This window comes from Chionomys nivalis, chromosome 3, assembly GCF_950005125.1.
Source record: "Chionomys nivalis chromosome 3, mChiNiv1.1, whole genome shotgun sequence".
NCBI classification, from domain to species: Eukaryota; Metazoa; Chordata; class Mammalia; order Rodentia; family Cricetidae; genus Chionomys; species Chionomys nivalis.
Genome location: NC_080088.1, coordinates 90169101 through 90195155, shown reverse-complemented (window position 1 = coordinate 90195155; position 26055 = coordinate 90169101). Strand labels below are relative to the sequence as shown.

The 26055-nt window shown below is 42.5% G+C and overlaps 1 protein-coding gene across 2 annotated transcripts in view; it reads right to left on the bottom strand.

The window, feature by feature from the left end:
- Rnf216 (ring finger protein 216) overlaps positions 1-25743 on the bottom strand; it is a 122840-nt gene extending 97097 nt beyond the window's left edge. For both annotated transcript variants that reach the window (XM_057765282.1, XM_057765283.1), the window contains exons 1-3: positions 25587-25743; positions 6925-7062; positions 977-1110 (exon numbers count right to left, since the gene is read on the bottom strand). In XM_057765282.1, the coding sequence (XP_057621265.1) occupies positions 977-1110; positions 6925-6991 (201 nt within the window). In that variant the 5' untranslated portion in view covers positions 6992-7062; positions 25587-25743. The remainder of the gene's footprint in view (positions 1-976; positions 1111-6924; positions 7063-25586) is intronic.
- Positions 25744-26055: the final 312 nt, after the last annotated feature.

The following is a 26055-nucleotide window of genomic DNA, read 5'->3' as shown; positions in this document are numbered from 1 at the left end:
ACACACAATGAAAAAATAAGTAGTAAAGAAACCACATAATAAACAAAGTGTGTCAACATGATAAAGCATAAGAGAACTACTAAACACCAAAGCAGAAATCCATGCATGAGAAAAAAAATGCAAGCACCACCAGGTAAATTGCAGAGCTGCTTCTTTGGTAAAGAAAATTAATAAAACCAAGGGAAGGGGCTGAAATGATAGAGCAGCTGTAAAGGGCACTTGCTGCTCTTCCAGAAGACCAGTTTGGTTCCCAGCAACTCTATCAGGCAGATTACAAATTTAATGCCTATAACTTCAACTCCATCGATCTGATGCCCTCTTTTAATCAAGGACACTTGTACACAGGTAATATCATTCTCACAGACACATAAATAAAAACAAATCTTAAAAAGTTATGAAAAGGGCTGGAGAGATGGCTCAGAGGATAAGGGCACTAGCTGCTCTTCCAGAGGTCCTGAGTTTGATTCCCAGCAACCACATGGTGGCTCACAACCATCTGTAATGAGACCTGGTGCCTTCCTTGCCAGCAGTACATTGTATGCTTAATAAATAAACCTTTAAAAAAAAAAGTTATTAAAAACAAGGGAGGAAAACAATGGTTAGTTTATCAAATAAAAAACAATTACCAAAAAAAAACAAACCCCACCAGAGGAAATGCCCACTGTGGTAGTCCTAGCACTCAATTTAGTAGGTTAAGTCTCTTGTAACTTCAAGGTCAGCCTATTCTTTATATTCTGTATAACAAGTTCCAGGTCAGCCTGGAACTACTAAACACCAAAGCAAAAATCCATGCATGAGAAAACAAATGCAAGCACCACCAAAAAAACAAAAGAAAAAAACAAAAGAAAGAAAAGGAAACTGGAAAAGCTGCAGGAGAAGTAAAAAGAAAAAGCTTTAATTGTTTCTATATATTCAAAACCATAAAGAAAGAAAAACTCTTCTCATGAAGTCAATTTCAAGTTCATAAAACACTCACTTCTGTCAGTATGACATCATCATCCAGGTCATCATCTTCATGTTGCTCAGTAGCAGGAGTAACAAGCATGGGAATCCCTTCCTCATCAGAGGAGTCAGATATGGTGATGGGCCCATCTCTGACACTCATCCATTCTACACGGAAGCAAAAAACATGGTCACTGTGAGGTCAGTATGAGCACATTCAGTCCCTATATTCACTGTTGGTCCAAGTCTCAAGCCAAGTTCAAAGCTACTAACAGTTAACTTACCACCTCAAGTGCACACAGATTCAAGCAGTAAGAACTGTTTCCTTGTTAATTTTTGCCAATAACACTAAGAGATGACAGACAAAATGCTCAAAATGCATCAAATTTTTCTTTTGTTAAATGAGAGAAATCTGAAGTTTTTTTTTTTTGGTTTTGTTTTATGACAGGATCTTATGTCATGCCTGGCTAGCTTCGTACTATGCAGACCAGACTAGCCTCAAATTCCTGGCAATCCTCCACCTCAGCTTTTCAAATCCTAGGAACACAGGCATTTAATCTGCTCTTTAGTTGGGCGCATTGGTGCGTGTTGCAGATTCTAGCAGTCACAGCACAGAAAGTTAGGAAAGTCAGCCTGAGGGAGTGAGACTTTGCCTCAAAAAACAACTTTCCTGAATGAGCTATTAGGCCAACCACAAATTTCTTTTTTTTTCCCCACATAAAACTTTTCTAATTATGACACTGACATAGAACTGCCAGTTTCTTTAGAGATTCCCCATGTTTACTCCTTGAAGAAATAAAAGACCGGTTTAATTTAAACAGCTACATCTCAAAAAAATTAGCACTCAAAAATAATAATATAATTATTTAAGATTTAAAAATCAGCTTACTTTATACATAAGCTATTTAAGGAGAACTTCCATTTCAACCAAACACTTAGCATCTACCAAGCAATCACCTACCAAGGATACATCTGTAACACTGGGCAATTTTACTTGCCTGCTCTTCTTTTAAATGAAACTACAGTTAAATTCAAAAACCCAGCTCTCCAGGTAAACAATAGTTGTTGCTTGCTCTAATCTGTGGGTGGGTGTGGATCCAGCTGTGGAGGCTATTTTCCCTATTGGGGATATTATCTATTTTTGCCTTTTTGCTTAAAGAAAAAAACGTTTCTTATTTATTTGAATGTGGTGGCCCACAAGCACTTGTGTGTGAAGGCTAGAGGAGGATTTTTTTTTTTTTTTTTTTTTTTTTTTTTGGTTTTTCGAGACAGGGTTTCTCTGTAGCTTTGGAGCCTGTCCTGGAACTCCCTTTGTAGACCAGGCTGGTCTCGAACTCACAGAGATCCGCCTGCCTCTGCCTCCCGAGTGCTGGGATTAAAGGCGTGCGCCACCACCACCCGGCTTTCTCTCCACCTTATTTTCTAGAGACAGAGGCACTCACTAAACCTGGAACTGTCGATTCAGTCACACTTCTGTCTACGATTACCCAGCACTAGGATCACAGATACATATTGCTATGCCTGAAGGGCCCAGACCCACCCCACACACACCTTTAGCAGCCAGGACAGGCTGCAGAAAAGACTTAGCAATAGGCCCCTGACTCAGCAGAATGTGCTGAGCCCCCAACCTTGCTTGCCCTAACTACAGGGAGGATCAGAAGTTTTTCTCTGGACAGGCTTTACTAATAATGACGGAATGGAGTGACCCCCATGGCCTCCAGCTATAGCAACCTTTCTGCAGCTACAGTTAATCAGCTCGGACAGGTTCCCCCAGCAAGGAGGTGTGCCAATCCTGAGACTGTTACTGTGCAACTAGAAGACCCCCAGATGCCCCATCTTGTTCTACCCCCAAATACGCCGTGACCCACTGCAGTTCAGGGCCCCTTTTACTCACTCCACTGTGTCGGACCGATGGAGGACCCGCGTTAACTCAGAAATAAAAAGACTCTGCTTTGCATCAGATCTGGTCTCTTGGTGGTTTGGGGGGTCCAGATTCTGGGCACAAGAGTGCTATGCCTTTTTTTTTTTTTTTAAATAAATTTCTGTGGTGTATGTGAGCGCATATGAGCTCCTTTGTGAGAGTAACACCATGGCATATGTATTCCCATCAGAGGACAACATCAGATGTTGTTAGTCCTTACTTTCTACTTTGTCTGAAAAGGTCTTTTGTGCGCTGCTATGTAACCAGACTAGCTGGCCTGCAAGCTTCTAGACATTCTTCTGTTTCCACCTCCCATCCTGCTGCAGAAACACCAGTACTGTAGACAAGCACTATCATGTCTGTCTTTATGTAGGTTCTGGGGGACAGAGAGGGGAAGCCAAAGAAAGGTTCTGCTCAATAGCTACCCATTTCCCAGGGCTTCATGCATGCTAGGCAAGAGCACTATCACTGAGCTAGCTATATTGCTAGTCCTAATCTTGTTTTTACATTTTTTTTTCCTTTTAGACAGGGTATTACACTGTAGTTCAGGCTAGAACAGAGCTCACTAAGCAATTAGACACTACCAATCAAGGGTTTATCTCCATGAATTGCCACAAAATGACCGTGCAACCATGACAAGATCACGAACTATTTCTAACCCATTAGCAACCTCCTTGTTCCTCTTCCCATCACTGCCTTCTATCCTCAAAAGAGGACTTCATAAACTACTCATTCTTCCCTGATGGACGTCTGAGTTGGTGCTAACATGACGCTTATTCTGGATACTGTTGTTATGTACATGCTTTTATGTGCTCATATATCAGTTGGGAACATTCTAGGAATGGAAATGCTGGGTCACAAGGGGAAGCATATGTTCAATCTTAGGAGACACACTGTATTGATAAGTTGATACAACAGAGACACATGGTCATTATTTGGACCTACCATTTACTGATCCCTAACTTGGATTCTTAATTTCCCAGTTTTACTTGATATATAATACATGCATTTTTAGGCCTTAAATTTTCTTCAAAACATGAATTTCCATTGTGATAGGTTAGTTTGAAATCTTTTCTTTTTCTGAGACAGGGTTTCTCTGTGTATCCCTAGCTGTCCTAAAATTTGCTCTGTAGACCAGGCTAGCCTTGAACTCAAGCAATCTGCCTGCCTCTGTCTCCCAAATGCTGGGATTAAAGGCATGTGCCACCATTGCCTGGCCGGAAGTCTATTCTTATCTTCCACATATATAAGGATTTTCTTTTTTTTTTTTCTTTCTTTCTTTTTTTTTTTTTTTTTTTTTTTTTTTTTTTTTTTTTTTTGGTTTTTCGAGACAGGGTTTCTCTGTGGTTTTGGAGCCTGTCCTGGAACTAGCTCTTGTAGACCAGGCTGGTCTCGAACTCACAGAGATCCGCCAGCCTCTGCCTCCCGAGTGCTGGGATTAAAGGCGTGCGCCACCACCGCCCGGCCCCAAGGATTTTCTAATAAGAACTTGTGGGCCTAAAGAGATGGCTCAGTGCTTAAGATCACTGGCAACCTTTCCAAAGGTCCTGAGTTCAGTTTCCAGCATTCACAGGCTCACAACTGTCTATAATAGAATTGAATGCCCTTTTCTGGGGCACAGAAATACATGAAGACAAAACATCCAAATACATAAACATTTTAAAAACAACCTCTAATTTATTTGTCTTAATTCTAATATGTTGGGCAGAAAAATTCTAGCCAAGTCTCCCTCCCCCAAAAACTGTGTACTGCAGTTCCATGAAAAGGAAATCGAGTAGTGGCACAAAGTAGATTAGTGCCCTCCTCAAGGCAAGATGGAGTGGGGCACACCTGCAAAGAACACAGAGGAATAAGGTGACAGAAATGGTCTGCTCACAATTGTGAGACTGCAAGTTCGTTTCTCAGAACTCTTAAGAAAAAATTGCAAGGTGGTGGTGGCACGTGTCTTTAATCCCAGCACTTGGGAGACAGGTGGATCTCTGTTAGTTTGAAGCCAGAGCTAGTTCCAGGACAGGCTCCAAGGCTACAGAGAAAAAGCAAAACAAAACAAAACAAATCAAAACAAACAAACAAAAAAGTTTAAGAGAATGGCACAATAAAACTACTAATCAACTCTACATACCCGACAAATATCCTTAATGGGTAAAGCATGTTTTGTATTTGTTGAGAAAACAAAACAAAAACGACAACAATAAAAAAACCATTTCCAAAGTCAGTAATTTTCCATAAGGACGTAATTGTCTGTGTGTGTAGTTTTCTTGAGACAAACTCTCACTGTGTACCTTTGGCTATTACAGAACTATATAGACTAGACAGGTCTCAAACTGACAGAGATTCACCTGCCTCTGCCTCCTGTGTGCTAGGATTAAAAGACGCGTCACCACACCCAGCCTAGTAATTGTTTTTGAAAAACACTGCTCAACTGCACTTAAGGCCTAATTAAAAAATTCTAACAAGCCGGGCGGTGGTGGCGCATGCCTTTAATCCCAGCACTCGGAAGGCAGAGGCAGGCGGATCTCTGTGAGTTCCAGACCAGTCTGGTCTACAAGAGCTAGTTCCAGGACAGGCTCCAAAACCACAGAGAAACCCTGTCTCGAAAAACAAAAACAAACAAACAAAAAAAAATTCTAACAATTCAATATGCATGTGCAGAAGTCAGAAATGAGTGTGGGTACAAATTATAGCTAAGATTTCAAACTTTTTGAATAACAAGTTAAGGCTATTACAATCACTACCAAGTCATAATACATTATTAAACTCTTAAACTCAGTATTTCTTCTGTACCTATAATTTGTAAAGTTTGAATGATTCTGTTTCCTCTAAATTTATTCACGTGTTATTATTCCTACACTTCAAATTGCTAAAGGCAAAATGCATGATTTATTTCATACTAGGAAAAAAAATTGTTGTCAATTATAAAATGTCATCAGGAGAAAAAACAAAAGCTAGCTTAGCCTCGTCATGGAATTTGTACTCAAAAGAAATGAATATATTCAGGATTCTCTTTATTCATCAATATGATTTTTCCCTTTTGGACCAAGTATTAATAAATGTACATTTAGATTTGACAGGAAATTTCCCACACATTTAGGAATGTTATGCAAATGCTGGTACTCGTTTGTTCTTTGCAAATCAATGAATTTGTCAAAATTTTAAGGACTATAAACTGGGCGGTGGTGGCGCACGCCTTTAATCCCAGCACTTGGGAGGCAGAGGCAGGTGCATCTCTGTGAGTTCGAGACCAGCCTGGTCTACAAGAGCTAGTTCCAGGACAGGTTCCAAAGCCACAGAGAAACCCTGTCTCGAAAAACCAAAAAAAAACAAAAAAAAAAAAACAAAAAAAACAAAAAAAAAAAACCCAAAAAAACAAAAACAAAAAAAATTTAAGGACTATATATAAAACAAAGAACTATGTCCTAACATTCTCAATGAGGCTAAGTCAGAATCTTAAAACTAGAAAAAAAAGAAATTAAGTATCTAAGAACAAGAATGCCTAGCACTGTCTGGTATTTTAAATTTGACAGGCCCGAAGCTGGGCGATGGTGGCGCACGCCTTTAATCCCAGCACTCGGGAGGCAGAGGCAGGCGGATCTCTGTGAGTTCGAGACCAGCCTGGTCTACAAGAGCTAGTTCCAGGACAGGCTCCAAAACCACAGAGAAACCCTGTCTCGAAAAACCAAAATAAAAAAAAAATAAATAAATAAATAAAAAAAAATTGACAGGCCCGGAGTGCTCCTGTATGATCTCCATTTCCTCAAAAACCTCTAGAGGCAAATCAGTACAGTATAAATCTGCATAATTCTACTTTGACATTTTAAGCCCAATGTTCTAGGTCTAGCAGTGGAGTCCCCCTGGTTTTTTGAGATAGGGTTTCTCTGTAGCTTTGGAGTCTATCCTGGCACTAGCTCTTGTAGACCAAGCTGGCCTCAAACTCACAGGTATCTGCCTGCCTCTGCCGTCCCCCTGGTTTATATATGGTACAAAACGGGATCATTTCAAAGATACAACCATTGCAGTAAAGAAAAAACATTGAGTAAAGGGCGAAAGGACAAGCAATTTACCCTCTCCCTGGTGGCAGTGAAAGTTGTTCAAGTGAATGACCTCTTCTTTGTTGTTTCCTTCTGCCATTTTCAAATTCCGATATAAATATATATGTGATTGTTAGTACCCAAACATGGCAATCATCTATTCCACAGGGTCTGTAAAAGAAGAGAAAATAGCATTAACAACAGCAGTATAGTTGAGCGATAGCGGTACATATCTTTAATCCCAGCACTCAGGAGGCAGAATAGAGGGATGAATTTGAGGTCACCCTGGTCCACAAAGTGAGTTCTGGAACAGTCAGGAATACACAGAGAAATATAGTAAGCTTGAGGCTAGCCTAGTCTGCAGGATGAGTTCCAGGATAGCCAGGGCTGTTACACAAAGAGACCCTGTTTCAAAAGCAAAACAAAACAAAAACATCAGAATAAGCTGGGTAGTTGTGGTGTATGCCTGTAATCCAAGCACTCAGGAGGCAGAGGCAGGTAGATCTCAGTTCAAGGCCAGCTTAGTTGACACATCAAGTTCCAGGACAGAAAAAACTGAAAACCAACCAACCAAAGAAACAAACAATGGCAGTATAGACCTAAAATTCTCTGACTGGGGAGACTGAGGCAGGATGACCTTGCAGTCCACAACCAGCCTGAGACACACAGAGAAAGACCCTGACTCAAAAACAAAAAACAGGATACTAAAAATTCTCAAAAATATTGCCATATAGCTCATAGCAATAGCTAAAAAATACAATGGAATAACTCTGAAATTGGAAACTTTTAAAAGCTAAATATGTATCTTTATCAATGTAAACATATTATTTTGCTCCAAGGAATTTACCCCTCCCAAATATTTGAAGGAAAAACCCATTTAAGAATGTCCAGGTAGTCAGCAAGAAGGCTCAGTGGGAAAGATGCTTGCTGTGAAGCTTGACAACCTAAGCTGATTCCTGTGACCAACAGGATACATTTTTTTTTTTTTTTTGGTTTTTGGGTTTTTTTGGTTTTTCGAGACAGGGTTTCTCTGTGGTTTTGGAGCCTGTCCTGGAACTAGCTCTTGTAGACCAGGCTGGCCTTGAACTCACAGAGATCCGCCTGCCTCTGCCTCCCAAGTGCTGGGATTAAAGGCATGCGCCACCACTGCCCGGCGTGACCAACAGGATAGAATGAAAAAACTGACTCTAGAAGTTGTACTCTGACCCCACATGCAGGCCTGGTATGTGATGCTATTTCAGAGGACTACACTTGGAACCCAGAACCCACACTGGTCAACTCACAACTGTCTCTAACTCTTGTTTCAAGAAATGCCACACTCTTTTGTCCTTCTCAGGCACATGCATGCAAGTGTCAAACAATCATACATACACACAAAATTAAAAAAAAAAATCAGTAACAATCTAAAACAATGTTGGGCTGAAGAGATGGCTCAGTGGTTAAGAGCATTGCCTGCTTTTCCAAAGGTCCTGAGTTCAATTCCCGGCAACCACATGGTGGCTCACAACCATCTGTAATGAGGTCTGGTGCCCTCTTCTGGCCTGCAGACATACACACAGACAGAATATTGTATACATAATAAATAAATAAATATTTTAAAAAAATAAAATAAACAATGTTCAGAGGCTAGATAGTACAGTGGGCAGTGGGAAAGGGTGCCTCTGGGAATATGATTTAGTTCCTGGAACCCATGTGTGCACATGTAAAATAAAATGTAAAAAAAAAAATGAGCCGGGCGGTGGTGGTGCACGCCTTTAATCCCAGCACTTGGGAGGCAGAGGCAGGCGGATCTCTGTGAGTTCGAGACCAGCCTGGTCTACAAGGGCTAGTTCCAGGATAGGCTCCAAAACCAGAGAAACCCTGTCTCGAAAAAAAAAAAAAAAAAAATGTACATAACTGCTTTCATTACAGACACTAACTGAAAGTAGCCCAGGTCTCCATCAATAGAAAAACAGTTAAATTGGTAGATACTTATGCAATACAGACTGCTCAGCAAAAGAAGGAATTAATATTAGGGGGAGTTAACATTCAAAATACACTGTATGAAACTCTCAAATTAGTGAAAATATTGATTAAACAAGGAATCAACACAATATATGCAACATGGATGAATGCTGAATCAAAGAAATGCAACAGAATGCTGAATCAAAGAAATACAACAAGGGAATATAGTTTACATGCCATTAAAGAGATTTGGGTTTGTGCGCACAGCTCTCCGACACGGAGCTCAGCTGGTCCCTACTTTCACGTTTGGAGAAACTGAGGTATATGACCAAGTGCTGTTTCATGAGGAGAGCTGGATGTACAAGTTCCAAAGCTTCTTCCGCCGGATCTTTGGTTTCTATTTTTGTGTCTTCTATGGACAAGGCTTCAATCAAGGTTCCTTGGGACTCCTACCATAGTACAAGCCCATTGTTACTATAGTTCGGGAGCCTTTGCCCCTGCCCCGTATTGAAAACCCGAGCCCAGAGATGGTGAACAAATACCATGCTCTCTACATGGATGCCCTACACAAGCTGTTTGACCAGCATAAGGTCCAGCACGGCTGCTCCAACACCCACCCAGTAGCTGCTTTTCTTGTGATTGAAGAGACTCCCCTTGAGAGCACCTGCTTTGGAGAGAATCAGAGTCCTGGGAAAGGAAGACGAAGGAGGCTGTGCGCATGCTCCTTTCTGACAATAGTACTGCCCCTGCCCACACCCCCACAGGAGTTGTCCCTGAGGAGTTCCACCCACTCAGTCTTCAGAGGGGAACATCCTGAGGCCCTTCAAGTCTCAGGCCTTGCAGAACTTGAAACCCTAGATCCTGAAGGACTCAAACAATGACCAAGCAGTTACCACTCCAGTTTTTAAAAATCTTAATAAAACATTAAAATAAAAAAAAAGAGAGAGAGAGAGAGATTTGGGGACGAGCTCAGGAGCAGAGCTCTTGCTTAGAAAGAATAAGGGCCTAGGTTCAATCTTCAGTCCCAAGAGAAAAATAATTTTTTTCATACAGTACTTTCCTTTTTCTAGAGACAGGGTTTCTCTTTGTTGCCCTGGCATACCTGGATCTTGCTGCGAAGACCAGACTGGGATTAAAGGCATGTACCATTAAACCCAGTGTTATGGTACTTTCACAGGATTTAAATTTACTTCCTAAATATTTCAATAAAAGCTAATGATGACACATAAAAAAACCGAATTTTAAAATTAATGATTGACAAACTGAATTGCTGGGGAACTTCAAGGCCTTGCATATTCTAGGCAACCAATCTACCACTGAACTATACCCTCCACAAGCCTAATATTTCATTGCAATAAAGAATCTACAAGTGTGATCTTGGAGGGGGGATGCACACCTCTAATCCTGGCACTCAGAAGGCAGAGGCAGGTGAATCTCTGAGTTTGAGGTCAGGCAGGTCTACAGAGTGAGATCCAGGCCGTCCAGGCCAGATAAACCCTGTCTTAAAAAAAAAACTAACAGGCCGGGCGGTGGTGGCGCACGCCTTTAATCCCAGCACTTGGGAGGCAGAGGCAGGTGAATCTCTGTGAGTTCGAGACCAGCCTGGTCTACAAGAGCTAGTTCCAGGACAGGCTCCAAAGCCATAGAGAAACCCTGTCTCAAAAAACCAAAAAAAAAAAAAAAAAAAAAAAAACTAACAGGCAGGCGGTGGTGGTGCACGCCTTTAATCCCAGCACTTGGGAGGCAGAGGCAGGCGGATCTCTGTGAGTTCGAGACCAGCCTGGTCTACAAGAGCTAGTTCTAGGATGGGCTCTAAAGCCACAGAGAAACCCTGTCTTGAAAAAAGCAAACAAACAAAAACAACAACAAAAAAACCCAAACTAACAAAAAAGACCTGCAAGTGTGAAAGTTCATATAAATATGAGTTACATTTACACAAAAAAACACCTTTTTGGCTTTTTAAAAAAAATTTTTTTGAGTCAGGGTTTCACTGTGTAGCCCTGACTGGTCTTGAGAGATCCTCCTGTCTCTGCCTCCAGGGTGCTGGGATTAAAGACATTCACCAACACATAGTTTTTCTTCCTTTTTCACACAGGGCCTCACTCTGTGACCCAGGTAGGCCTTGAATTCACACAATCCTTCAACCTCATGTCTGAAACATTGGGATTACAGGTCTGCCCAGCTGGAGAAACTAATTTATAATGACAGAAAATCAAGAACTGCTTTGTGAAAGGAAAGATGACCTCAAAGACTATGGAGCAACTTTTTGAGGGGAAAAGGTGTTCTAGAGCTCAATGAGGTATCTATTACATGAGTCTATTACATGCACCTGTTGAGATGGAGCAAACTGGGAATGGGTCATATTATATCCTCAGTTATCTGTTCATGTCATTTAAATATAGATTATACTAAAAAATGTTAATTGAGAGGTTAGTCATAGAAGACAAACATTCTATCACAGAAGTGCCAGAGAATTCAGAAAAAGAAAATAAATTATGTGAAGCAGTTCTCAGCTCAAACCCTTGGGGGGGAGGGGTCAAAAGACTTTCACAGGGGTCAACTAAAGACTAGCAGGAAACACAGATATTTACATTATGATTCATAACTAGCAAAATATACTTATGAAGTAGCAACAAAAATAATTACAGTGTTCTGTTTGCATGTATGACTGCAGGCCAGAAGAGGGCACCAGATCTTACTACAGATGGTTGTGAGCCACCATTTGGTTGCTGGGAATTGAACTCAGGAACTCTGTATGAGCAATGGTGCTCTTAACTCCTAAGCCATCCTCTCTTCCAGCCCCCCAAAATAATTTTATGGTTGGGGTCACCACAACATGAGGAACTGTATTAAAGGGTTACAGCTTTAGAAAAGTTGAGAATCAATTATGTAAAGTAATATTTTAAAAGGTAAGATTTTTTTTTCTGAGTTGTCACAAATTGATACATTTACTTCATTATCAGTTTGGCAGAGGCAGATGCCACTTTAACTCACATAACTGCAAGGACATACTGGCTCAGTATACTCAGGGAGTATTCCATCCCGTATTATTACATATTTTACAACCACAAAGGACCGGGACTTCCTTCTCTGGGCATGGAGTGAAAGGGTCAGGAGAGGCAGCAATTTGGCAGAGTGCAGGGCATGTGATGGTATAGATAAGGCTGGTGGAGGTCTGAGCTGGGACAGGACAAGATCACAGATGAGTTCTTAAGAGAAGATGCAGAGTATGGAAGAGCAAATCTAGAGCTGGGAGAGGGACCAGGGCAGTAACTTCCTTTTAAGGTCCCTATGTACAATGACTGTGTTAGCACTTTTCCTTTTCATTCAGTCCTCCCCTGGGAGGAAACTGAGTTGCAGGTAGCACCTGAGAGAAACTGTATGCTCTGGGATTCAGATCCATAGCTGCCTGATTCTGAAGCCCACTTTCCTCTGTATAAGAAGTCACCCGAGATGACATTTGCTGTGACTCAAAATGGGATAAGGATGTCCAGAATAAATGAATTGTCTTCACAGTAAAAGAACAGGATTGGTGGCGCACGCCTTTTATCCCAGCACTTGGGAGGCAGAGGCAGGCGGATCTCTGTGAGTTCGAGACCAGCCTGGTCTATAAGAGCTAGTTCCAGGATAGGCTCCAAAAAAACACAGAGAAACCCTGTCTCGAAAAACACCAAAAAAAAAAAAAAAAAAAAAAAAAAAAAAAAAAAAAAAACAGGATTGGGACGGAAGGAACAAGAGACAGGTAAAACATCATATTCACCTCAAATCCCACCATTCCTGAATCGAAAAACCAATATAATGGATGCTAACATGTCCACCTGAGCTAGTATCTTCTATGATATCTTGCTTGTAGCTAATGAGGTCGAAGGACATTTTATAACTGCTGCTGCTCCTGCTTAGTTTCCAAAGACAGGCTTCTGAACTTTAAATGTCTAAAGGAATGTCTGGTTATGGGCTGTAGATTCTCAGAGTTTTGTTTTTTATTTTTTTAAAAATTTTATTTTTATTTTATGTGCACGTATGTCTGTGTGAATGTGCCCGATTCCCTGGAATGGGAGTTACAGACAGTTGTGAGCTATCATGTGGTAATGGGAACTGAACCTGGGTCCTCTGCAAGAGCAGAGCAGTCAGTGCTCTTAATCTCTGAGCCATCTCTTCAGTCCTATTTTTTCTTTCTTTTAATATTTATTCATGATTCAGTCAACATCTTCAATGGCTCTTTTTAATAATCTGCTGAATTCTCTCGGGCTTTTCTTCAAGCAGTGAAACTGTAAACTGTCTGACCTGATAGTGTGCTTGCTGAGAGTTGCCAAGAACAATGTAACAAGGACCAGTAATGCCTCTGGAGCAGTTCTACCCCTGGCAGCAGAGCCATTTGCAATTCCCAGTCCCATCCCTGCTAAGGATGACAACCTCAGACTCCTGTTTGTTATTTTGACACATGGTGTCACTGTGTAGCCCTGGGTGATGATTTGGATTTCACTGTTTAGACCAGACTGGTCTCAAATTTACAGAGATCTGCCTGCCTCTGTCTCCCACTAAAATCATGTGCCACCACACCTGGGTAAATTAATTATTCATTTATTCATTTTTTTCTTTTGTGATTTTTTTTTGGCTCTCTTGGAACTCACTTTATAGACCAGGCTGGCCTTCCACTCAGATACTTCTTAATGACTTTTCTGTCATGAAAGTACAACTATTTAGCATGCAAATAAAAGTATGCCTAAATGTATCCTAAAGACAAAGATTAAAACCATTAAAAACTGTAGAGATAAATCTGGTGGTGGTGGCCCACACCTTTAATCCCAGAACTCGGGAAGCAGAGACAGGTGGATCTCCATGAGTTTGAGGCCAGCCAGGTCAACAGAGCAAGTTCCAGAACAGATTCCAAAGCTACATAGAAACACTGCCTCAAAACGGCAAAAAACTGTAGAGATAAAACATTGGCTCTTTAGAAGGAATAATTTTTCAGATAATGAAAACTACTTTCAAAGGGTTATAAAACATAAATATGGGGCTGGCAAGATGGCTCAGTGGTTAAGAGCACTGACTGCTCTTCCAAAGGTCCTGAGTTCAATTCCCAGCAACCACATGGTGGCTCACAGCCATCTGTAATGAGATCTGGTGCCCTCTTCTGGTGTGCAGGTGTACATGGAAGAAATGTTGTATATATAATAAATAAATCTTTTTTTAAAAAAAAAAAAACATAAATATGAAACTAGAATCAATCAGTTAAAACAGTTCTGAATAAGGACTAAGTTATTTTTAGATATGCAGGGTTTACCACTCAAAAGATATTCAAAGAGCTACTTAAACCCACCCTAAAAAACAAAAACAAAACAAAACCCTTCATTAAGAGAAACTGGAATCTAGAATAACTATCTCCCTGCTCCCTGCATTGACTCCAATCCTTCACTATGACAGGAGCTGCAGGCAGGTCTTTTGTGAGGTAATATAACAGAAGGCTAAGGGGTGAAGCCCAATTATGGTTTGGCACCCTCAGAAGCAGCAGAACCAAAGAGCTTAGGTTTTTACTCGATTACCACTGAGACGGCAGCTGTCTGTGATCCTAAGGGAAAGTCCTCATGAGAGCCAGACTGGCAATCCTATTCCCAAGACTTCAAGCCTCCAGAACAGTAATAAAGTCAATTTTTATTGCAAATGCCAGCCAGTGTAACACATAAAAAGAGTTAAAAGAATCAGCCGGGTGGTGGTGGCGCACGCCTTTAATCCCAGCACTCGGGAGGCAGAGGCAGGTGGGACATTGGACAAGCTCCAAAGTCACAGAGAAACGCTGTCTCAAAAAAAAAAAAAAAAAAAAAAAAAAAAAAAACAACAACAAAAAACACCATCTACAGCATAGTAAATGAATGATGAAATCAAGTCTAAATTTTAGATGGCCACTCCATTACCACTCAAACTTAAAACCTTTTTCCAAAATTGAAATTAAAATCTTGCCAGGTGGTGGGTGGCGCATGCCTTTAATCGCAGCACTTGGGAGGCAGAGGCAGATGGATCTCTGTAAGTTTGAGGCCAGCCTGGTCTACAAGAGCTAGTTCCAGGACAGGCTCCAAAACCACAGAGAAACCCTGTCTCGAAAAACCAAAAAAAAAAAACCAAAAAAAAAAAAAATCAAAAAAAAGAGAAATCTTATACAATTATAAGGGTGATATACTAAGGGAGTCGTATTTACCAGATATCTGAATTATGATCCTTGATCTTGTTTGAGATAGTAACAACATAATGACAAACTAAAGTAAGGCATTTCTAATCACTTTCTCTGCATTAATGTTGACAATGCTCACAATCAACCCCGAGACCACTGACACTATTATTGACCTCTAGAGTCTTTCATTTTGGCCGTAACTCAGCATGTACAGATCAACTTTGAAACCTTTTTATATAAAACTACTGTTAAGACTAAATATATGAAACATTTTTTTGAAGGCAATGAAGAAAACCACACAAAATAGGGCTTTGTCTCATTTTTGAAATTTTTTTTTACCAAAAGTAATTTTACCAACTACAGGTTTGGGCTGGAGACATACAAAATGAGCCTGGAGCATCTTGTCATTCAGTATCAAAGCAGTTAACAAAGACTATGTGTCAAGACTAGGTTCTGGCAAAACTAGAAAACAAGTCTGGAGAAGTTCCCACTGCCCTAAAACAGAAAATCTTGACTTTCAATAAAGATATGAATTTATTTGGCATGGAATTCTTCAGTGTGTATAAATGAGAGTTTAAAATTTTGTGTGGTGTGTGCCCACATGTGTGTGGATGCCAGAGGCAAACCTTGGGTATCATTCCTAGGGCACTCCTCCCCCCCCGCGCCAAGTCAGGGTATCTCTGTAGCTTTGGAGTTACACTTGGTAGACCAGGCTGGTCTTGGACTCATGAAGATCCACCTGTCTCTGCCTCTGCCTCCCGAGTGCTGAAATTAAAGGCTTGTGCCACCACCGCCTGGCTCCTCAGGCACTTTTCAATTTTGGGTTTTGTGACAAATTCTCTCACTGAAAAGTGGGACTCACCAACCAATACGGCTAGGCTAATTAGCCAACAAGTCCCAAGGAGTCCCACGTCTCCAGTTCCCCATCACTAAGATTAACACTGTTTACAGGGCTGTTGGTAATCACACTTAAGTCCTCATGCTTTCACAGCCAGCACTCTACCAACTGAGCTATCTCCTTAGCTTCCGTAATTTGTTAAAAGTAATGTTCAGATGATGACAAGCAAAAGATGAATTATCTAGCAAATGAAAGCTGAATGTGGAGATTCCAGCATTTGGGAGGTCAAGAGATTAGATTCAAGGTTCTCCTCAACTACAGAATGAGTTTGAGCCCTGCTTGGGCTCATTAGACCCTTTCTTTAAGCTGGGCAGTGGTGGCACACATCTATAATTCCAGCACTCAGGAGGCAGAAGCAGGTAGATTCCTGAGTTTGAGACCAGCCTGGTCTAGAGAGCTAGTTCAAGGGCAGCAAGAGCTACACCCAGAGAAACCCAGTCTGGGGGGAAAAATAAACAAACAAAAAAGCCAACCAAACAACAACACGACAGTGCATGCTGGGAGGTGGTGCCTGCAAACTTTTAACCCCAGCCCTCAGGAGGCAGACAGGTAGATCTCTGAGTTCAAGGCTAGCCTGGCTAGACCAAATGAGTTCCAGGATGGGTTTCAAAGCTACAGAGAAACCAAATCTCAAAACAAGCAAGCAAACAAACAAACAAAAAAACCCACTTCAGAATGTAATGGTGTAAGTCTTTAATTCCAGCACTTGTGAGGCGGAGGAAGGAAGATCTCTGTGAGTTCAATGATGGAGGAATTACTTTCATTTAATAAAAAAACTGCCTTGGCCCATTTATAGGCCAGCCCTTAGGTGGGTGGAGTAAACAAAACAAAATGCTGGGAGAAAGAAGCCGAGTGAGGAGTCGCCATGATTCTCCCACTCCAGACAGACGCAGGTTAAGATCTTTCCTGGTAAGCCAGCTCGTGGTGCTACACAGAATATTAAAAATGGGTTAGATCAATATGTAAAAGCTAGCCAATAAGAGGCTAAAACTAATGGGCTAGACAGTGTTCAAAAGAATACAGTTTCCGTGTAATTATTTCGGGACATAAGCTAGCCATGCGGGCGGGCGGCCGGGTGCCGGGACGCAGCCCTGCCGCTCACACTTCAACAGAGAGGCCAGCCTGTTTCTTCTACATAGTAAATTCTAGGATGACCAGAACTACATAGAGACCCTGTCTAGGAAAAAAACAAAACTACAAAGAAATGAACATACAAAATTAATCAATAAATTGTTAAATAAGGACAAATAATTTGACATTCCCTTACTTTTCCTACATAAACTGAGTGACCAAATAAGTGGCTTCTTTATAAAAGTATTCTATGTAAAACAAATCAAAATTTTTTGTTTTTTTCAAGACAGGGTTGTTCAGTAGCTATGAAGCCAGTACTAGAACTCGCTCTATAGACTAGGCTGGCCTCGAACTCACAGAGATCCATTTGCCTCTGCCTCCTGAATGTTGAGAGTAAAGGTGTGCGGCACTACTGCCTGGCTACAAATAAAAACTTAATAAAAAGATAACCATCATTTTTCAGCCTTCAATGAATTGCTAACTCTAGACACTAACAAGTACTGGCTACTAGAGAAATCTCTTTAGGGACAAGAATCAGCCCTTTTTAAGGAAACAATATTATATTGCCAAACAAAACAGAATGCAAGTCTGGTCAGGCCACATTCTAGAATGAAAGCCTGAGGAACTTTTCATTACACAGCACTTAACAAGAAAAAGACATGTAGGGGAAAAAAATTCTTTTTTCTTTTGTTTTTCGAGACAGGTTTCACTGTAGTTTTAGAGCCTGTCCTGGTTCTTGTAGACCAGGCTAGCCTCGAACTCACAGAGATCCACCTGCCTCTGTCTCCCAAGAGCTGTGATTAAAGGCGTGCACCATCACTGCCTGGCTGAAATTTAGTAAGATTTTTATTTGTTTTTATTTTGGTTTTTTTTTTTTTTTTGATTTTTGATTTTTCGAGACAAGTTTTTCTGTAGGTTTGGAGCATGTCCTGGAACTCACTCTGTAGACCAGGCTGGCCTTGAACTCACAGAGATCCACCGGCCTCTGCCACCCAAGAGCTGGGATTAAAGGTGTGTGCCACCACCGCCCAACTGGGAAAAAATTTTCTAAACAATTCTATATAGGGAAATGGTAATTTAAGGCTAACAAATATTTATTAAGACTCTGGGAAATCATAGGTCTAGGGGACCAAGTTCAACAACAGATAAATTCTAAGAAAAGAATATGGATCCCAGCACTCGGGAGGCAGAGGCAGGCGGATCTCTGTGAGTTCGAGACCAGCCTGGTCTACAAGAGCTAGTTCCAGGACAGGCTCCAAAACCACAGAGAAACTCTGTCTCGAAAAACCAAAAAAAAAAAAAAAAAAAAAAAAAAAAAAAAAAAAAAAGAAAGAAAGAAAGAAAAGAATATGGAAGGGCAGCAGAGCATAGTAGTGCACGGCCTTAATCAGCACTCAGGAGGCAGAGGTAGGCAGACCTCTGGGAGTTCAATGCCAGACTAGAGCCATCTCACTGGCCCACAATATAAACTTAAGAACATAAGGTGGGTGGTAGTGGTACATGCTGTAACCCCAGCAATCTAGAAGGCAGTTGGATCTTTGAGTTTGAGGTCAGCCTGGTCTACAGAACGAGTTCCAGGACAGCCAGAGCTACACAGAGAAACCATGCCCCCACCCCCGAAAAATCAAAAAACAATAAAGAATTCAGCAAATATTTAGTGTGTTGCTACATGGCACAAAGATTTTATGATGCATGAGGAAGATATACAAAGAAAATCCCTCATGGAAAATATTGTTTTAAAGAACTTAGAGCAATATGGGCTGGAGAGATGGCTAAGTGCTAAAGGGACCTGAATGATCTTCCAGGACCAGAGGTTTAATTCCCAGATCTCAAAGTAGTGGCTAAGAGCCACCTATAATTATAGTTCCCTGGGATCCAATATCCTCTTCCTGGCTTCTGTAGGCACTGCATGCAAACAGTGCACAGATACACATGCTAGTAAAACACTGCCCCCACATACATACATTTTTTACTCCCCCCTTTTTTAGACAGGGTTTCTCTGTGTAGCTTTGGAGCCTGTCCTGAAACTCACTCCGAAGACAAGATTAGCCTTGAACTCAGAGATCCATCTGCCTCTGCCTGGGTGCTGGGATTAAAGGTGTGCACTACCACTTGTTGCAATAAGAGCGGCGGGCTATGTCCCCGGCACCCGGCCGCCCGCACAGCTAGCTTTATCCGAAATAATTACACGGAAACTGTATTCTTTTAAATACTGCTTGGCCCATTAGTTATAACCCCTTAGCTAGCTCTTACATATTGATCTAACCCATTTCTAATATCTGTGTAGCCCCACGAGGTGGTTTACCAGGAAAGATCTTAACCTGCATCTGTATCTGGTGGGAGAATCATGGCGACTGCCTGACTCCGCTTTCTTTCTCCCAGAATTCTGTTCTGTCTACTCCACCCACCTAAGGGCTGGCCTATCAAATGGGCCTAGGCAGTTTCTTTATTAATTAACCAATGAAAGCAACAGATTAGAAAGAAATCACTCCCACATCAGTCAAGTACATTCTATGTGATAGTCATGCAGTAAATAAATCACTTGAGACTGGAGAGACAAGCAGCTAGTAAAGTGTTTACCATGAGAGCACAAGAACACAGTTGTGATCCTCAGTATCAAAACAGAAGTCCAGGTATGGTGGCCCAAATTTGTAATTCCGGTGCTGGGGAGGTAGATCTGCACAGCCCACTAGCTAGACAGTATAGCCCATTTGACTTGTTCCTGGCCAGTGAAAGAACAAGCTGGACAGCTCCTAAGGAAGTTGATTTCTGGTCTACACACACACACACACACACACACACACACACACACGACCTGCACATCCAAGCACACAATGTACATGTGCACACATACACACAGAAATTATCCTAAGCAGGAGAGGACAGGTAGACAGGAACCATTTAGCAAGGCCAGCCACTTTAAACACCACCAAATGCTGTGCCATAATCCATCTTAGCCTTTAAGAGCACACAGTTCAGGGCTGGAGAGATGGCTCAGTGGTTAAGAGCACTGCCTGCTCTTCCAAAGGTCCTGAGTTCAATTCCCAGCAACCACATGGTGGCTCACAACCATCTGAAATGCGATCTGATGCCCTCTTCTGGCCTGCAGGCAGACACACAGACAGAATATTGTACACATAATAAATAAATAAAATATTAAAAAAAAAAAAAAGAGCACACAGTTCTGGAAGGCTAAGTCTGCATGGTCAGCTGGAGTCACATGGAATCCTCTGGCACTACAGACAACAAAACCCAAGACTTTTCTAGCAGTCTCTGATCTCTGACAAGGCTTGTGAGTAAAAAAAACCATGGCCATCTTAGCTGACAACATGCACCAGGTGAGTCCTCTTCTATCTCCACACTGTAAAAAAGCTGGGAACTTCAGCCTGGTCTACATATCAAGACCCAGACTCAAGAAACACACACTTGCTCCTCTCCTCTCCTCTCGAACACACACACTCTCTCCTCTCCTCTCAGAACACACACACACGCTCCTTCTCCCTCTCTTTTACCCCTATCAAAAGATTAAATGATTATATTGCCAGTACGTTTGGAGGTAGTTTGTGGTGTTGATAGGATGCTGAAGTTCAAATTATGTTTTCCAGCCAGTGGGAAACAGAACAATGAAAGCTTCATATTAGGAAGATCAGCTTTGCCGCAATGGGCAACGCAAGGACATTTTGTGCCAGGAAACCCAGTAAACAAGAGCCTAAGAAGCCTGAATTAGAGATGATAGTATATAAGGGGAAGGGAAACAGATACTGAATACAGAATTAGATTTAGGTGGAATTTTGAATATAATTGGCTATGAGGCAAGAAAAAGAAGGGAGTCTAAATCGACCTAGATGGTGAGATCAGGTGGAGAATGGCAGGACTATTAAGAACAAATAAAGAATAAGAAAATATAGTATGTTAATTTTAATATATAGACAAAATAAAATATGTAAGGTATAATAATATCCACATTTACAAATGTAAGTGTGCAGATAATATAAAATCTAAAAGTCCTATTATCAGAGTTTTTCTACAATAAAACTCACACCAAAAATTAAATTCACAATCCTCAGGTTGGTTAGCTAAACATTTTTTTTTTTTTTTTTTTTTTTTGGTTTTTCGAGACAGGGTTTCTCTGTGGTTTTGGAGCCTGTCCTGGAACTAGCTCTTGTAGACCAGGCTGGTCTCGAACTCACAGAGATCCGCCTGCCTCTGCCTCCCGAGTGCTGGGATTAAAGGTGTGCGCCACCACCGCCCGGCCAGCTAAGCATTTTTAAATAGTTTTATTTTGATTGTGCACACAAATGTTTGTCTCAATATATGTATGTACATTATGCGTGTGTCCAGTACCTACAGAGGCCAAAAGGAGGCACTGAAGCTGGAGTTCCAGGTGTTTATGAGCCACCACATGTGCTGGAAACCAAACCCAGAGCCTCTGCAAGAACAGCAACTGCTTTTTAATAGCAGAGTCATTCTTTCAAGCCTCAGAGTTAGCTGATGATTTTAATACAAGGACAGGTCTGCCTGGTAGCCAGGAAGCCGAGTTCAATGAGTACCACATAATCCTGGAATGTTGGTGAAGACCTTTGATTCCAGCACTCAGAAAAGGCAGAATGGATAGTACTAGTTCAAGATCATCCAGAGTTACATAGTGAGTTTGAGATCAGACTGCATGACAGGAAACTGTTTTAGAAAAAGTTAACATAAAATGTTAAGATTTTTCTCAACTGTTAAAAAATTGATTCTGAAATGGGAGCAGGTAAGTAAACACAGTCACTCACATTTTCAATCGGTTTTTAGTGATGGGGCACCGTACAAGAAATTGAACCCAGGGCCTGGCAGGTGCTAAGTCCCATACAGTCCTAGTCCTTGAAAATCATCTAGGAGCTTATAACGCACTGCATCTTGCTTTTAGTTCAAGTTCTGCCTTCTAGGCTCCACACTTTGACCTATTTAGCACTGGGGGTTGTTTTTGTTTGTTTTGTTTTCCAGACTGGCTGACCTGCAACATGCTATGTCGACCACACCAGCCTCTGCTGGGATTAAAAGCATGCACCTTCACACCTGGCTGCTTTTTAAATTACAAGTGTCACTATTACAGAACCCACGTCCTTACCACAGTATATAAAACAGGTTTCATAAAGCATTTGCTGATCCAAGTAGTGTCACCTGATAGTTTTTCCCCATTCTCTAGCAACAATGACTTGGTTCCTTGATCTTACCAAACTTACTTTCTCAGGCTGAATTCCCTTTGTGAGACTGCCTCTTTGGCCATGTTACCTATGTTCATCCCTCAATTCTGTACTCCCTCAGAGAAAAACCTTTCCTGACTAACCTGTAAGTGTCCCTGACCCATTTATTCAAAAAACATCCCTCAATTTCTCAACTACTACACAGTAACTTCAACAATTTAAGAAACTATACTTAAAAAAAAAAAAAAAGAAACTATACTTAATGTTAACCTCTTCTTCTGAAACTTAAATTCCAAATGCACAAGACCATGTCTTACTCAATACTTCCAAAGCCTGGGGACAAGAACACAGCCAGGCAACAAGAAGCTGGTCTAAAATCACATTTTGAATAGCATTAACAAGGTACAGCAGGGTAATCAATTAGAGGCAAGAACTGTGCAACCAAATGAGTTTCAGACTCAGCTCTGAACCTTACTACATTTGTTTCATTTTTCAGCACCTTCCTTCATACACACACACAGACACACGAGAGAGGAGAGAGAGAGAGAGAGAGAGAGAGAGAGAGAGAGAGAGAGAGCGCACAAGCATGATACTGGAGCACTTACCTCAATTGATAGGGCTAAGAATAAGAAAAACGCTTAAGAGTTGTACGTACGAGCCAGGCGGTGGTGGCGCATGCCTTTAATCACAGCACTTGGGAGGCAGAGGCAGATGGATCTCTGTGAGTTTGAGGCCAGCCTGGTCTACAAGAGCTAGTTCCAGGACAGGCTCCAAAACCACAGAGAAACCCTGTCTAGAAAAACCAAAAAAAAAAAAAAAAAAAAAGTTGTACGTACGTCACACCTAGCATCAGTTTTCTACAGATAAGGCTGTAGAGTCAGCACAACAGGTTAAGGGCACTTGCTGCTAAACCTGAAAGCCTGAGTTGGATGCCTGAAACACAAATGGTGGAAGAGAACTCATTTCCAAAAACTGTACTCTGACCATAAAGTGAAATTACGTGCCCATATACATGCTGAATAAATGTTTTTAAAAATTAAAGGTTTTGAGCCCAGTGTGGGGACACACGCCTTTAAGCCCAGCACTCAGGAGGCAGAGGCAGGCAGATCTCTTTGAGTTTGAGGCCAGTCTGATCTACAGAGTGAATTACAGAATAGCCAGGGCTACACAGAGAAACACTGTTTTGACAAAAGTGATGGCAATATAAGAATTCATTATGTCTGGAATATGGCAAAGCCTAGAATACAGTAATCATAAAAAGTAGTACTTCATACTGTAGTTAGAAAACAGTCTCACCAGGTTTCACAAACCATTTTTTTTTAACCTCCTGAGACAGGGTTTCTCTGTAGCTTTGGGGCGGGTCCTGGAACTAGCTCTCGTAGGTTAGGCTGGCCTTGAACTCAGAGATCCGCCTGCCCCTGCCTCCCAAATGCTGGGATTAAAGGTGAGACTAAATGTCGCCTGGCTGGCCAGGCGGTGGTGGCGCACGCCTTTATGGCTGACTTCATAAACTTTCAATCTCCATGAGCCGCAATTTTATTAGATTTCTCTTCAAGATCTTATTATTAGCCATTCTTTTTTTTTTTTTTTTAATTTGTTTATTATGTGTACAACATTCTGCTTCCCACATACCAGAAGGGGGCACCAGATCTCATTACAGATGGTTGTGAGCCATCATGTGGTTGCTGGGAATTGAACTCAAGACCTCTGGAAGAGCAGTCAGTGCTCTTAACCTCTGAGCCATCTCTCCAGCCCCCTTATTAGCCGTTCTTGTCCTTTTCTAATAAAAATCTCAAATGCCCAGCTGGATGGTGGCGTACACACCTTAATTCCAGCACTCACAGAGTAGGGCGGATCTCTGTGAGTTCTGAGGCCAGCCTGGTCTACAAGAGCTAGTTCCAGGACAGGCTCCAAAGCTACAGAAAAACCCTGTCTCAAATAAATAAATAAATAAATAAATAAATAAATAAATAAATAAATAAATAAATAAAATTGGGGCTGGAGAGATGACTCAGAGGTTAAGAGCACTGACTGCTCTTCCAGAGGTCCTGAGTTCAATTCCCAGCAACCACATGGTGGCTTACAGCCATCTATAATGAGACCTGGCGCCCCATTCTGGCTTGCAGGCACACGTGAAAGGAATGCTATACACATAATATAATAAATAAATATAAATAAATAAATAAAATTAAAAAATCTCAAGTCCCTAATGCAACAGGCTCAAGGATTTGTTCAAAAACTATACTCAAGATCCTCAGCCACTTCATGAAGTTCACCACCTTTTCTACACCCTAGGCACTGTCAATTTGGATTCAAACAGAATGCAAAGCTTGGTTATTTCTTAGTTCGGATAAACTAAACTGTCGGATGAGGTCATAAAGAAAAGGTTCTGAGTTCAAGGCCAGCCTGGCAACACAGAGAGAAACCCTGTTTTGAAAACAAAATACTGTTGGTCCCTTCCTCCTAAGAAGGGCAGGCACAAGCCCTTTCTCTTCATATGCTAAAATAGCAAGCGGTCGCAGCTTTCCTAGGCCTAGACACCTTTAGCCCCTTCACTCCCTTCACTCCCAAGGCAGAGGTACGTGAATTCCTACGAGTTCCAGGGGCCAACCTCATCTACTTCTCAGGTTCCAGGTCAGCCTCGGCTAGGCAGTGAGACTCTTAAAAGAAAGCAAGCAGAGGCAGGCGGATCTCTGTGAGTTCGAGACCAGCCTGGTCTACAAGAGCTAGTTCCAGGATAGGCTCCAAAACCACAGAGAAACCCTGTCTCGAAAAACCAAAAAAAAAAAAAAAAAAAAAAAGAAAGCAAGCAAACTCCAACTGGGAAACGACAACGCAGGAGAGGGTCCCAGGGTCACTGCACCCTTTGGACAGGCAAGGAGTTTGGGAATCACGAGATGAGCCACAAGGGGCCGCCTCGTCCACTCGAGCGTGGGTCTCGCCGCTCACCCAGCGTGCCACGCGCCACGGGAGCACCAGGGCTCCGTTTGCACGGGCTGTGTGTCCCCTTACTCCGGAGCGCTGGCTGGGATGACAGGCTTGTCAAGACTCCGAGGGGCCCGAACTAGCCCGGGCTGGAGTTCAAAGTCAACAGTCCGTCGCCTCTTCCGCTCCTCCAGGCCGCGGTGGGAAGCGCGGCCACCAAAGCCAGAGCCGCCAGCGAACCGTTTCTCTCGGCGCTCGTCGCCCCCGGGGCAGCAGGCCGGCCAGAGAAACTTCCTCAAGTGGCGGGAGGAGAACCGGCTGGCCCGCGGCCGTCTCCGCCGCTCCCCTCCCGACACCCCCTGTGCGGTCCCCTCCGGACCCCCGGGACTCCCGAGCGCGTCCCCCCTCGGCCCCCGCCCCCACCCCAGTGGCGCCCTGGCGGGAGGCCACTCGCCTCACTCGACCCGCGGCCCGAGGAGCCCACGCGCGCGCGTCCGTCACGTACCTGCCACGCAGCTAGCCCAGCTCCGCGAGCGCGGATCGGCGCCCGGAGTTCAGTCTCAAGTCACCTGAAGCAGCCGCTCGAAAAGCTTCGCCGCTGCTCCAGCTGCCGCCGCCGTTGCCGCCGAGGCCGCTACTGCGTTCCTTCCGGCCGCGCCACAGCGTCTACCTCGCGCCTGCGCGCAGCGCCCCCTCCCGACTAATGACAGGAAGAACCATAGAGGCACGCGGAGGGCCGGAGAGGAGGGGCCTGGAGAGCCAGACCATAGAGATGGCTGCGTAGCAGGCCTTCATCTGGGATCAACAGCGGCAGAGCCTTGACTCCCCCTTGCGGCAGGAGGACAAAGAAACTGCTGAACCCCAGGGCCATTGTCTCCTCTTAAAGCTGGGGGTCGAGGGGTATAGGCAGCTGACCATGGAATCAACTGATTGACCTCTTATCTGCCCCCTCTTTAGGTTTTTCTTTGTACCAG